The 15076-nt window shown below is 40.0% G+C and overlaps 1 protein-coding gene across 1 annotated transcript in view; it reads left to right on the plus strand.

Moving 5' to 3' along the window:
- VWF (von Willebrand factor) overlaps window positions 1-15076 on the plus strand; it is a 145445-nt gene that overhangs the window by 91381 nt on the left and 38988 nt on the right. Inside the window, exons 35-39 of the mRNA XM_037389450.1 lie at window positions 1620-1663; window positions 6132-6309; window positions 8726-8946; window positions 9940-10132; window positions 10761-11102. Of these exons, the coding sequence (XP_037245347.1) occupies window positions 1620-1663; window positions 6132-6309; window positions 8726-8946; window positions 9940-10132; window positions 10761-11102 (978 nt within the window). The remainder of the gene's footprint in view (window positions 1-1619; window positions 1664-6131; window positions 6310-8725; window positions 8947-9939; window positions 10133-10760; window positions 11103-15076) is intronic.

Here is a 15076-nt window from a genome sequence, read left to right on the forward strand (position 1 = left end):
CTACATGTCCTCTCTGCAAACCGGTGTCTCATTGTGTTAGTCATTGCACAGGTTTTTACCAGCATTAATAGGACTTAGTTATGTCTCCATTAAAGTAAGTGGACTTTTTTTGTGGAGCCAAGTACCACTAAGAATGAGGAAGTTGCAGAGTGTGCACAGTCCAGCTTAGAGATATCCGATCAGTCTCCACTGGGATCACTTCTGGCATTTTAAAGTCTCTCCAGAGCATCAAACAGCTGCCATTTTCTAGATTTAAACAGCTGCCATTTTCTTTCTTTTCTTTTAAAATAAGCTTTTAAAGATGCATTTCCTCTCCTTACATTGTAAAATATGTAATTTTCTTGCCGTAAATTACATTGATCCAAAATATAGAATGGGGAGCAAGAATTTGAAACCACCAACTATTTTCTTATTGCAGTCTGTGCTATAACTTATTGGCACTAGAAGTGAAAGCTCTGTATTTTTATGAAAGCTTTTCCAACAGCACAAGGCATATACTTAAAAACTTGAATGATAGATATCTTATATTAGACACCTAAATCCAAAAAATCTAGCTCTCCCTTTTGCTGATGGTAAAGCCTTTGCTATGGGGTGGGAAATGATCTTTTGTTTTCTTTTGTTTTGTTTTATTTAAGTTTCTTACAATCTGTAAAGTATTATTTTCCCCTCCAGACTCATACAGTTGGATTTCTTGTACGGAGGGAGTCTTACTTTATGTATGGAAGTGTACCAAAAATAATACTATTAAAAAGGTTTAAAAGATTTCCTAAATGCTTTCAAAATACATTACTTGTCATGGAAAAGACAGAGCATATAGCATATATATGCTAGCATAATATATTATTATACAAAGAGTTTGCTAGTCAGTATTTTAATTTGCTAGACACGTGCTTATCACATTGTCATGCCATAGTACTTACATGAAATTACTTTCCATATATCTGTAGGTGTGTTATGAGAGCACATAAACAGAAACTGCAATTCAGCGGGTGCCTTGTGACCATCTAACTGCATAAAAGAATTACCCATCACAGTAATACCTGAATGTATGGAAGCTGAATTTGAGTATTCTTACTGCAGCTATTTGCATACTTACGCTAGTTGCTGACAAATCTTGTTTTGGGGTTACTCGCTGTATTTATCTTTCTGCATTTAAGAAATGTGTGTGCATAGGTGTGTAAGTTCTCGTTACCTGCTAGTTATAAGAAATACTCTCAGTTCATCACAAGGTTCAGAAGTAAGGCTGGACCCCACCTCAGAGCTAAAGCCATGGTTTTGAAGCACCATCTGGGCAGAGCTGTATGTCAAACATGCAAGGAGTGCTGTAGAATTGCAGCTTACCTCTTGCTTACAGGGTATTTTGGGACCAATGTCATTGCCGAGGTCAGGTAATCCTAGTAGCAGCAAAGTTTATGCAGTCTTTGACTTTTGTACATGTTGGACAAATGCCTGTAGTCTTCAGGTAGGAATTCTCACATTCTAACACCCCCCACCCCCCACCCCCCACCCCTTCTTACAGCCTATGTCATGTTAAGTAAGCAATCTGTGTTTTGGTGACCACCACTTAGAAGGCTGGTTAAGGGAGTGAAATGGCTTAAAGATGTCTGTTTCTCTTTCAGAATCTGTCAGAGAATGTATAGATGAGGATGGAAACAAAAAGAAAGTAAGTATATTGCGTGGGTCATCCATTTGGCTTTCATGTTACAAAGTTCCTGCAGGACCGTGAATAGCTTCATAGATATTCTGAAATAAAAATGTTGGACAATATTAAGTGTTAAGAATTATCTTGGAGGAGGAAAACATTGGCTTTTGAACTGATGGGATAACTTTGGACCCAAAGGAGACTTTCTCTAACAACACCTGCTCTTGTAGTGTGTTGAATACTATTGAAAGCAGTGCACAGCTAAAACTTGTGACAGTGTGTGTCTTCCCTGACAAAATGTACTTCCGTCTCCTGTTGAAAGAAGTTCTGGGAAAGCTAAACATGGCCAAAATAAAGACACATGTATAGGGCGAGGCAATGTCGTTGTCCAGACCCTCTCCTGCTAAAAATACAAGTACCTTGTCCCTATGAAAATTTTCTAGGAAGACAATTATTGTGTGGTAGTTATCTCTCTAGAGAAAATCATCTCTTAAGTAATGAAATCAAAGTTCTTGGTGTTCATTTGCAGAAAAGTTTTTATAATCCTAAGAAAATGCTCAGATATGTTAGTAAACCTGTCTGATCTCTCGAAAGTGACCTGCCCTAAGAAAGGAATGATGCAGAAGTTATAAATGGTTCAGTTCCTTCGTCTCAGGTGAAATGTCAAGATTTTTGAGGGTATATGATACTTCATGCATTTAAAAATATTAGAATAAGCTTGTTACATGTTTTCTAGTAGGGGTCAGTTATGAGTTCTGCCCTAGGATTTATCTTGAATTTCCAGTACATTAAAAATACTTCGATTTTTCCCTTGTGAAGACATGACTGTAAGGAAGGATGTGGCTAATAAGGAAATGCTTATGAATTGTCTAAACACAGGAAACATACTATCGAAGTTGCTTTACACAGTTGGCCTCGGTCAGCTGGTCAGAACACAGAAAGGCTTTAGTTAGATCAGACACCAAGTTTAACCTGGTGGCTTTGAGGTTGGCAACCTAATTAAGAAAAAACAATAAACAAAACCTAAACTTGAAAAACTTTCATAATTAAAAACAACAAAAAAATCAGATTCTTGTGGTTTAGTCATTTGAATTGCATGTGTCCAGATGTCTGGGCTCCTAGGAGCAGACACAGGTACATGTAGATAAGTGCTGGGAAGGCTCAACTTGAATTTCAGCCATGTCAGGTTTCATTTTTTTGGTGATAAACCTAAAACACAATTTCCGTTCTGGCTAAAATGCTTTTGGAAGAAAACAGGCCAGGCTCCAGTCCATGTAAAAATGAACCACACTTTCAAATGGTAGCCTTCAGGGGGATTTTGTGTTACCTCTTCAGTCAGTCAGAAAAAAATGGGTTTTAGAAGACACTGCCACCATGGTAGTAGCCCTTGCCTTTTGGAGGAGGCTGTCGAGCATCCTGTGGTGAGGACAGTGGGAGCGTTCTGCCTCTGGTGTTCAGCACCCACACTGTGAACTCCTCTGCTGCCTCACTGGGAACAGTGTGCCACCATTGCCCTCTTACCCTCTTCCAGTGTAGTCCACAAATCCACAGGGATGAAGAATCAAGGCTCTTTCCTAATAGAGAAAACACAGGCTCTTACATTGAATCCATAATTTTTCAGGAGTTACTCAGAGAGTTACTGCAGGAGGCTCAGTTCCCCAAGCGGGATGTCTGTCATGCACCTGGAAATTGTGGGAACTGACTGATCCCTTGTAGTTTGCAAGGAAATCAGAGTTCTGAGGATCAAAAATCTCAGCCTAAATCCTATCAGTATTGTGAGTGATACCATTTGTTACGGATTTTTTTTTTTTTTTTGTGATTACCTCTACCCTGGAAATGTCTGTTGAAGGAAGATTCATGGCTAAGGCCACTGTTAGCAGCAGAAGGATGGAAGATCAAATGTGCTAGATCAGGCTAAAAATCTATCCAACCCCCTGTATTATGTGGCCAAAAATAGAAGTAGGGGAAGAATGTAGGTAAGTGTATATAAAAATTCCCTGAAGTGTCCTAGCCTTGAACAATCTGTGACTCAGGCACACCCTGAGCTGCAAGTGGCACCTTTTCGTGTTTGACAGTGCTCAATAATTTTCACGTCCATTAATTTCTTCAGTCATTCTTTGAAGCCATCCGTGTAAGTTTGTAGAACTCAACATATCCAGTGGCAAGGAGTCCCAATAGTGCTAAATACAGGCTGTGTAAAGAACTACTGTTTTAATATTGATCTTGCCAGCAGAATATGTGAATCATTATGATAGATTGTTGGTTTTTTTTTTTATTGTAGTTATTTTTCATCAGTAATTTTGTTTTGATGCTTTTATGCAGGCATAAGGGTGATAATAGAAGTATAGGTACTTACAATGTTAGTACTTCATCATGAAGTGATCTGCGTGGTGATCTTCAACATTTCTAATCTACGTATGGCAGTAAGAACCACATCCCCAAACAAGCAGTTTCCGTAACATGACTTTCCTAGTATCGTTCAGCACTTGGTTTAGAGAAGCACAAACAAACAAAACCCTGACCAAATTAAAAGGTGTCATCTGATGAAGCTGGTCAAGGTACTTGGCACGCTCTCCTGCAGATGCACAGTAAGAGGAGGAGTGTGCGAGCCCAGGTCTGCAGGTTCAGAGCTCCCTCAGAGAGGAAGTCTGAGGCTTCCTCCAGTGTGCTGGCAGGTTTCAGCAGACTTATCCTTCACTATTTAGAAACCTCTGCTTTTGCTTTCCTTACTGTCCTATCTTTACTCGTATGATTTCATATCAATTGAGATTTAGGCTTTCTTTGTCTTCAGAGTCCCTGCGTTTTCCTCTGCACCAGGATTCTTGGCTTTTTTGGATCCTTCAACTGATATTTTTATTTTAATGGGCTGTGCTTTGCTTTTCTTCTCCAGCTTAGATGTTTTCCAATAGATGTCCTGTTAAGGAGTGAAATAAAAATAATTAAACATGTATGGATGCCAGAGAGTCCTTTGCCAGGCTTGCACAGCTGTATATTGTACCCTTCCAGGTGCTCCACTTTCAGTGAGTTTTAGGCGAGACAACTGTAATTAAAAAACATTCCATTTCTTCATATCTAAGTACTTTTTCCTATTTTTTCCATGCTTAAAGACCTTCACGTTACTTTTTAACAGCTTCCTCTGGGCTCAGAAGCCTGAAAAGTATTAAGCCACTTTCAGGACAAGTTGCTTTCTCAAAGTTCTGAAACATACAAAGAAGGTCCAGTAAATTAACTCATATTTAATATGTAATTTTTTATGGCTGCAAATCTGGCAGGGCTCTTTTAGACTTGATGGTATCATATAGCTCAGAGATATAAAGCAATACTTTCATATCACTGTTCTTGGTTTGCACATTAGTGGCAAGAGCAGTCTGTGAATTACATTGTGGTTACCTAGGTATTTCATCACTTTGGTCTTCTCTTTCATGGGAATGATGAAAAGCTGAAAAGGAGAGGATGGGAGATGACCTTGCCCAGTAGCAACCGTCTTTTCTTCCCCACATGTTTCTGCCTGTGAATATCAAGAAATGTTATCCAGTTCACAGAACCACTGTCTCACTTGTTACTAGTGCTTCTGGACTCACCTCTGTAGGGACAGGTCTGGAACAGGCTGTTTCCTACATTTGGGGATATTCTTGGGAATGCAGACCTCAGGGATGAACACTGTTTTGAAATTCTTTGACCCTATTTATGGACTTTAGAGCTCTGTGGGACGGGGGCCAGAGAGCTCAGCTTTTTGCAGATATGAATCTTGAGATATTCCAGATTGTAAGCACATCTATTTCTCTGTCATTTATTAGTATGTAATCTTGGTGCCTTAAAATTTAGACTGCCTTAAAAATTACTGTCCTTTAGAAGATGAGAACATATTTTGTATTTTATTTTTAATTTTACAAAACCACTATGTATATCTAATAACATTAATCTGGTAAAGGAACAATTTCCCTTTGGGAAGGGAGGAACCGTTTTAAAGTTTTGGAGTTGTGGATAAAATAACTAGAGTATTACACACCTTTCTAGCTTGGAACAAATATTGTTAATTCCTGCTGTGCCATAACCATCTGTGCTCAGAGCTCTTTCTAAAATAATTTTATGGCTTATGAAAACTAAAGGCTTTGACATTTAAAGAAAAGCTAAGGGGAATTCTTTGTTGACTATGCTATTCATGCATGCTGTAGGATGGCTAAACTAACAATAGATGGAGTACCAGATACTTCATTCTGCTGTAAAAAAAAACATCTCCTGTTCTAGATTATTATCTTTTGCTTGGAATTTCAGAGTCTATTTCCTACAGCGTTGATAATTTAAACTTTCTCATCCTCTTGAAGTCCTTAATACACTGCCTTCTATTATTTAATTGTCCAAGGCTAATTTGAGTAGCACTGCTGCCAGTGTCACTTTACTTGCTAGCTGTAGGATAGTGGCAGCAGCCAAATGTTGTATTTTTCTCCCCTCTGCCCATGTTCTTTTCAATTGTTGTCTCCCTATCTAGCCTGGTGATAAATGGACATTAGCAGACCAGTGCCACACTGTGACATGCTTTCCAGGAGATTACACAGTTCTGGAGAGTCACCAAATTAACTGTGAGAGGATGCCAAAGCCAGTATGTCACAGCAATCTTCCTGCAGTTAAGATTGAAGAAACTTGTGGTTGCCGATGGATGTGTCCATGTGAGTATCTATCTTTGCATGCGTGCCTCTCCCTCCCCACCACTTGAAATGTGTAACAGAGAAGTATTGCTGAATGGAGCTGCTCAGCTGTACACATCAGAGATGACTGGGGTGGGAGGACTTGATGCTGTACACTGGTTAAACATCTAGGAGCGTGAGAGTCTCACTGGTGCCTGGAATGTGGAACGCTATTTGCAAGTTCAGGGCCACCAATCCCTTTAGATATCCAAAATTTTAACACCTCAAGTTTTAGCATTTCCTAAAAGCCCATTTGATTATCCAAACCCTTTAAAGCTAACATTTCTGTTTTGATGTAAGTATTTCAAAAAAGTAGAAAGGTTTTAGTGGAGTAATAACAAATATTTTAAAGTGTTTAAAAGATAGTTTTGGTGATATCTACCCATAGAAAATGCATCTGTAATGATTTTCTGGATCCTAAATGCATTGACAGCCACATGAAGGCATTACTTTGGGCATTCAAAACGTGTCTTCATAAAGAATTTCTGAAAGGATGAAATGAAAATTACCATTTCTACTGTTAAGCTGATTATCATGAAAAGACCTATAGTTAACTTGAGATTGCTCCTGTTTAACATGAGCTAACAATTGTTTAACTCTGCAAATGTAATGAGCCATGATACCCAAGATTTTACTTTTTTTTTTCCCCCAAGGTGGTACAGCTTGTGAGGGAAAAGTAGTAAGTTTTCATGTATTATAGAAGGAGGGGATAAAAAAATCCCCAACCCCACCTAGCTGATCAAAACCCCACAGGTAAAGCACCCTTCTTTAAATGACAGCTTAGTGAAACCAGGGTGATGCTGTGTCAACTAAAGCAATGTCTGCCCATCTGTAGCAGACAGGAAGGCGGATTTGGATGCTGAAGTCAGAGCCCAAACTCACAGCAACCAGTAAACTTTAGAGATGGACATAGCAAAGTAGGTGCTTAGTAGGAGGTCACTGTTCTTCTTCAGCATCTCTTTGTTGTTCAGGGTGGAGGCTGGTTAAATCTGTGCTGCAGGAGCACAGCAGTGCATAGTTAATTGACTCTCCTGACTCAGTGAAGCCGTATGCAGTTATTCAGAGAGCTAAAGCACGCTTTCGGGTGATTGCTTGACAGTATGGATGATATGACAAATGCTTTTGCAAGGAGGAAGTACTTGAAAAAGTGTTCTTATATCATATAACTGAGTTCAGAGAACAGATCAGGAGCTATACCATAAAGGTATTCCTTTGCTGAACTAGTTACAAATTTTATAGTAACATGATTTGCAACATGTGATTCATGGCTATTGGGTGATTTTGGACGCCGTTTAAATGGATTGCATCAATACATTTTGTGCTACAGAACACCTAGGAGAAATTTAAAAGGATTCCATTATCCTTGGAATTTGTTTAGATGTCCATGAACAAAAAAATGGTTGAGAAATAGTATTTTATTTCTAACTTATTTCATTATTGTTTATATGTGAACTTTATAAGCAGGTAGAGCAAAATATCTGAAGATACACGACTGCTCCAAAGGGAGCTTGCTTGCTTGCTTTTTTGTTTTGCTTTTTTTTGGTTAAGCGCAGGTTGCTCTTTGTAACAGATTATTCTCAGATTTCAAGTAGAAGCCAGGTAGCTGAATTATTCACAATGAGAATTTTCTAACTACCTGTTTAACTGACATTGTTTTTATTGTCCTTATTATCTTTAAGTAAAAGATTTGAAAATGCATGAGTCGGAAGCATCCTTTTACTTAAGTTTTGTTTTGGTATTTGTGAGATTGTAATCCTTGTTTTCCAGTTAAAGAAGACAAGTAACTGTTTATGATCTAATGACCAGGACACTGAGCTGTCAGTTGGCCATTAGTTTATTCTGTGCACATTATCTCTCTGCCCTTTTCCTGTTTCATATCTGGAAAAAAAAAAAAAAAGGTAGAGTCCCCTAGTTTCAACATGATATGTGTTTGATAAGCATGAAGTAGTCTTATTTTGTTTTTAATGTAATACTGCACAGAATAAAATGCAATACCATGGTACAAATGCAATGCAAAACGTAGACTGTAACATACGGGTTTTTTTTTCCTACAAATAGGGAAGGGGTTTTCCCTGCTTTTATTTTTCATATAAAATTTATTAATAAATTGCATTAAATGTGAGTGAATTTCCTGCAAAAGGATTTTCTATGAGTTTATCCAAACCTTTTGTAATACTAATGGCTCCAGATGAAGATACTTGGGGGGGGCAGGGGGGGGGGAGGGAAGTGAAGTATTTACCAAAGTTTCTTGTCAATGACTTCTTGCAGCATTTGCAATTCATTACCTTCCTAGCTTTCTCAATTAATTGGTTCCACATATCCATAATGATTGTAAAGAAACAATCACATTTGAATAAAAGCAAATGTCTTTTTTTTTTTTTTCTTCATTGATTTGCAGGTGTCTGTATGGGAAGTTCATCTCGACATATTGTCACTTTTGATGGGCTGAATTTTAAGCTGACCGGCAATTGCTCCTACACCTTGTTTCAAGACATGCAACGTGATGTTGAAGTTCTCCTCCATGAAGGACCATGCAGAGCAACACCAAAGATTAACTGTATGGACTCCATTGAAGTGAAACATCATGGTGTATCTGTTCAGCTCTTCAGTGACATGACAGTAAGCTAAATGCAATGAAATGATCTGTGCATTGTCTGCTCTTGCTATAAAATTCAGGTTACGAGGCCAAATTTGTACCCTTTATCTAGTTTCTGTTCCCCTTGCAGCCTATTCTTAGGCTTCTGAGCAAATGCCTCATTTCAATTTCATGATACAGTCTATGTTCACATAATGACCCAGACACATTTCTCCTCTTGCTTTCCCCATTGTGCTCATGTGACAATGTCAAGAACATGGAATTTGGCAATATCTCCCTGACACTGCTGCCAGAAAGGCAGGGATTATAGACAGGACATACTGCACTCTGATTCTTCTCTTTTGGCAGAGGTCCTTTACACAATGTTAACATTTGGTACATGGGAGGGGAGTCTATTCTTCACAAATTTATACATGACTGGCTAGTTGAAGAACAAAGTAGTTGGTTCTTTCCTTTGTGTAGATGGACCTCAGCATTAGAAGAAAGGCCAACTTAGTATGCATTACATCTTTTTAATAGGCAGATAAGTATTCAAATTCAATACGACACATTAGTCAATCTCTGGGTTTCTCAGACATGCAGGAACTGGTTAGCCAGCAAAGGTGATCTCTTCTGACATGTGTAGCAAAACAGGATGCACCAAAACACCTGCACCAAGTTCTGAATGGTGGTGGGCAGCCTTGACTTTCACTGAGGTTCATTGGTAATCAGGGTCTGTAGGCAGCATTTTAGCTTCATGACATTAGATTGCTAGTCTATTAGTATGTGATGCTGAAGAAATGCACTCATATGGGAGAACGTTGACAGAGAAGTTCATGTAATGCACGGTATGAAGGTCAATTAGTTCTGTATATTTTTCAAATTGATGTGCAAACAGCTTGCAAAATTGGCTCATGTCAACGTTCAGTTGGATCTTCAAGTACTTGTGAAGTCAAAATGTATTTCAATTCTAAGATTGGATTGATCTTAGCTACTTCCTAGAACTGATATAATGATGTTGCCTTTTTTGAAAACAGGTGACTGTTGATGGTGAAAGGGTTCATATACCCTATTCTAGCAGTTTGTTTGAAGTCACTGTCTATGGAGCAATAATGCATGAAATCAAGTTCTCCCATCTCGGACATAATCTCACATTTACTCCAATAAACAATGAATTTATTCTTAAACTGAATTCAAAGAGCTTTTCTTCAGGAACACGAGGGCTTTGTGGTAAGTTTGAAAGCTAGTAATTCTCACAGCTTCATACTTGGGCTTGAATTGCTATATATGTAATTTGTGTGGCCCTGAACCTGTAAAATCTCTGGCTGAACTGATCCCCTGTTGCTGGCACATTGCTAAGCCATGTAGATTTTTCTACTGTGCCCATCGATATAAGAGCTCATTGACTCCTAGTAATACCTTAGAAAGAACAGGATAGACATGTTTTACTTATTTCACGTATTTCACGCTACCTTTTCAAGGAGATTAGTTTTTTATGGGGGTTTAGCTTTAGGTTCTTACATAGACATATATGTGAGAGCGACAACCTATGCTTGCAGTGAAGGTGAAAGGTCTGTAAGGGGTACTACTACCTGGGAGAATTAATTGTATGGTATCTTCAATGGCATAATCTGTTGCATAGCCTCTATCTCCTGTAATAAGGGAAGGGGAAACAAGACCCAGGGTTTTTATGCCTCTGTTGATAATAGCTGTAAGGAATATCGTTCATTCCCCTTCCCCTTGGCATTCACGGAGTGGCCCCAGCCAGCTCTGTCTTGTCCTGTGCCTGTTTTCTCTAAGTTTATTTTTTTGTTGACTGTATTCAGACTTTTTCTTTTCCTTTTACTTACCCTCATAGGGTTGTGTGACCAGAACCACGTCAATGACTTCACGTTACGTGATGGCTCTGTCACAACTGACAGCAGTGTTTTTATCCAAGACTGGACAGTGAAAGAGCTGGGGAAGATCTGTGAATTCCACAGAGAAGAGAGATGCTCTGAGCACGCAACGAGCCACTGCCGCCTTCTGCTCTCCGATCAGTTTGCAGAGTGTCATAGGGTGATCTCCCCCAACATGTTCTATGAGGCCTGCACAGAGACCAGCTGCTATGAGGACGAAGCCTGCGAGATGATAACTTCCTACGCTCACATCTGCAGGGAAAACGGCATCTGCGTAGACTGGAGAACGCCCGAGTTTTGTCGTAAGGGCTTTACTCTATGTGAAAACTGATATGGAAACTGTGTTATTTGGTGATGGTGGTGACAATGGCCATACGCTTGTCATTGTAATATTAATTTTTGAATGCCATGTAATGGGACAGAAGTTCCAGACCAAGTTTACCATACTTCTTGCATACATATTGCGGATCTGATAACTTGTTTGTCATCCACTAAGTTGCGTATTATGGAAAAAGTGTTTCTTGGTAAATACCTAACTAATAAAATGCAAGCTAGTTATGCAAGGCTAGAAGGATAACCCATGACATAAAAATACAGTGAAAGCTGTGCACAGGTAAACACAGCTTTGTGATAGTACCTGACTTTGCAGCCACAAACCATCGTGGGGCCAGGTCTGGAGTGAGAATCTGCTCTGATTCTGCCAGGCAGTTTTAGCTGCAGATATTCGTGCTTTGGTGCAGACATTGGAGGATCTGTACAAGGCAGACAGGGAAACTCATAATTTGGACTAGTGGAACTGCTTCCCAGCCTGTCACTGTTGTAGCTGCACATAGTGGCACAGAATAAGATGTTTCTCTGTAATAGTTTCACAAATTCCCCTTTCCAACCAAAGCCTATACCTTTCAGACAGTGACGGAAGAGCCAGAGTGTTTTTAAGTTTCTACCGCAGTGAAAAATGGGGAAATGGCCCCTCTCCATGGTGCCTTTTCTTGCTAGCACATGAAAGCTGCACTGATCAAACCAGCTGTAATTTGCTTTGCAAATCTGGTTCTCCTTCTGGCTGTGTTTTGCTTGTGTTTTGCGGGTGAAGAGTTTGCTGTGAGAAAGCAGTATATCGGGATGTGAGTCTTGCAGATTGCCCAGAGCCCAAGGGATGCAGGACAAGAATGCTACTGATAAATTCAGGGGGTTGTCACTTTGAATACCTGCTCCCCTAAATTCTTATAGAGATAAGTAGTTCTGCCCTATCTTCCTGGTTGGTTTTTTTTGTTTGTTTGTTTGGTGGTGTGTTGTTTTTGGGGGTTTTTTTTTGCTTTTCTCCTTACGGTGCTGTTGTGAGGCATACCTAAAGATCTGACAAAAATGCAACATATAGGTAAGTACAAATAAATAACTCTTGAGGAGGTGTATTCTGTACCTTTTCCTGTTAGTCTGTCTGCAGTGAGGGTTACAGATATTGAGATATTCACTTGATGTTTCTGATTTAATCAGGCATGTGAGATGTGTATGTTTGTAGGCATTTTCTTTCCCAGCTAGCCCCTCATATAGTGTCTTGATATTCTAGGTTTTTTTCACATCTTCTGCCTCTCCAGTTTAGTCAGTTCTCATTGCCTTGCTTTCTTTCCCTCTTGCTGCCCAGATACTTTTCATTTCAGAATTGGAGAACTAACATCCTAATGGCATGATACCACAAAAATTCAGTACATGTTTTAGTTTTGTTCATGTTTTAAACTCAGACTGAGGGAATGATGGGATAGGAAGTCAAGAATGTGAATGTGAATTTGGCCTGAGCCTCTGGTTAGTGTCTTAAATGTCTTTCCAGGACAGGTTATTGAAGAACACGTTACTGTCGCAGGCTGAATCTTTTAAGAAACAGCACAGTCTGTTTGGAGCATAGTCCGGGAAGACAGAGTATTGCTATTTTCCAAATCTGGTGCTTCAGTCAGACTTTGCAAATTATAATGTCCAAGGCTGAACGTCAGTGGAGTAACTTAATAACGCTTTGCAGTTTTGAAATTCCCATCTTGTTAGATAGTGTATACAAGGATAGAGAAAGAGTTGCCCATTTTAACACTAGTTGCATGAAACAGTCCTTAGTGTCCTAACAACAGCATCATCATCTTCCTTCAATCAGGTGCATGTGTGCAGCTGCCAAAAATTAAATTGCCAATTACACGGGCATTATACAGGCTACATTAATGACTAAATAGGCAGTGCAGCTTAATCACTCTACAACAATGTTAGTAGCAATGACATGGTCTGGGATACCTTGCTTCCCTCCCTCCAACTCCATTAAATCCCTGTCATTTTGGTAGAGTTTGATTTGGGATGTTGTCAGTGCATATTAGGACATTTCAAGCAGTACAAGTCCTTCCTGACTGCATTGCCTGGATGGGTGAATATACTCGCTGGAATATCGGATAGAGGCAGGGCCTGTTCTCCATCCTGTTTGTTCAGTTCCACTGCCTGAGCATTCCGTAGTCCTTTTTGGGAGGATGGATGTGTTGAGTGGTAACTGGTAGACTCCAGCTTTGTGTCAATGGATGGAAGGAAACTCTACTCCAAGGTGGGAGTGCATAGTGAAGAAGATGTTTTTAATTTTATTTTTTTTTAATTTTTCCCTCCCTGCCGCTCCCCCTGACCTCACACTTAGTAGACCTCAGTTGCAGCAGCCTGGATTTTCCACTGATAGCCATGTAACCCTGAGGTGTAGAATATCCTCACAGTGAATGACTGTTGAATAGGGTTTCCACTTCAGTGACAGCACGGGCTCTATCTTAATGTGAAGATCATAGGGATTTCTAAAAAATCACTGTGTTACTAATATTGACACATGTTGGGATTCAGTTTTGCGTGAAGAGGAAGCTTTATTCACCTGGGAATAGGATTGCTTGTATAGTGATTAATGAATGAACTGAGATATATTAATTCTGCAGTTATAAAAGAAATAACAGCTCATGTGGAGGTGATGAAGTCAGCTTTGAACTGTGTAGTTCAAATAACAGTAGCAGTCAGCAAATTTTGCTCAGAAAGCAGAAATACCGAGAAGATAAATGACAGCAGCAGCAGTAGCAGTTGTTAATCTTCATATGCTGATGTTTCCATAAGTGCTTCTCAGCAGCTCTTCAAGCTCATTTGTATGCAATGTGGACATGCCCTCTAGGTACTTGCTCATAGTAGCTTGCAGATGAATTAAATTTAGATAGGTAGTTGATGCCTGCATGGTGTAGGAAGCAAACAGTAGTTGGTACTACTCAGTAGAGCTGTGGTTTTCTGAGGAACATGCTGGTGGCTCTCAGGAGCTGTAGAGATTCCTGCAAAAATATTTTGCTTGAAAACAGCATTTTTCATGAGCCATTCTGGTTGTCGGAAGGTTTTATATTTTGTCTTTCGTTGGGTTGTTTTGCAGGCCCAGGTTAGAAAGCAAATGCATAACAGGTTGTGCCTGCTCAGCTGAGGGGCAGTGACATCTGGCAGAGAAGCAAGAACGAGATTCAAGAGGTGGAGGAGGAGGAGAGAAAACAATGGGATACAAAACCCCTTTAAACCACCTCTGCTAGTGAAGCATTTGTGTAGTGGAACTACACTGAGATTATCCGCGGCTGGGTGCTCACTGTGTAAGCAAGGCGTGCTGATGAGGACCATAACAGCTGAAGGATTTAAACCATGACTTGGAAATCAGCAGTATGGGGGTGGCTTTCTGACTGTCTTCAGCTGATCTGGGACAATTTTTCTCTTCCTCTTCCACCTCCAGCCATGCCTTCCCACTCCTTTTGCTGTGCTGGCAGTAGTCCTCACATGCAGTTTGGTGAGCTGTGAAAACTAGCTGTAAAAGGGGAAAAAGTGCCAGCAGAAAAAAGCAGCTGAGTGAGGAGATAAGGGAAAAGAGTGGACTGCTGCTTTTGATGGCAGCACTGACCTCAGTTCGTTTAATGTGGCCTTGAAACAACTCCCAAGAACATTGGAAAAACCCTTCTAAACATATTTCTTTGGGTAAAGATGACAGTTATGGGGGGTGGGGGGGTGGGGGTGGGGGGTTTAAGAAAACTGTGCCTGAGCAAGGTGGGGAGCTACTGGCCCTGTAATATTATTCACTGCATCTTCATCAGCACTGGCATTTTAGCTGTCCTTTTGGCTGCACATGACAGGACAGTGAGGCAAAAGGCAGGTCAGCAGTATGTGACCTCAGGAGTGAGCTAGCGAGCTACTGAACTTGTGCTAGGTTATACTGCTGCTAAGAAAGAGTGGCATTGCTGCCTGAAAGGATGTATGCCTT

Source organism: Falco rusticolus, chromosome 5 (assembly GCF_015220075.1).
Source record: "Falco rusticolus isolate bFalRus1 chromosome 5, bFalRus1.pri, whole genome shotgun sequence".
NCBI classification, from domain to species: Eukaryota; Metazoa; Chordata; class Aves; order Falconiformes; family Falconidae; genus Falco; species Falco rusticolus.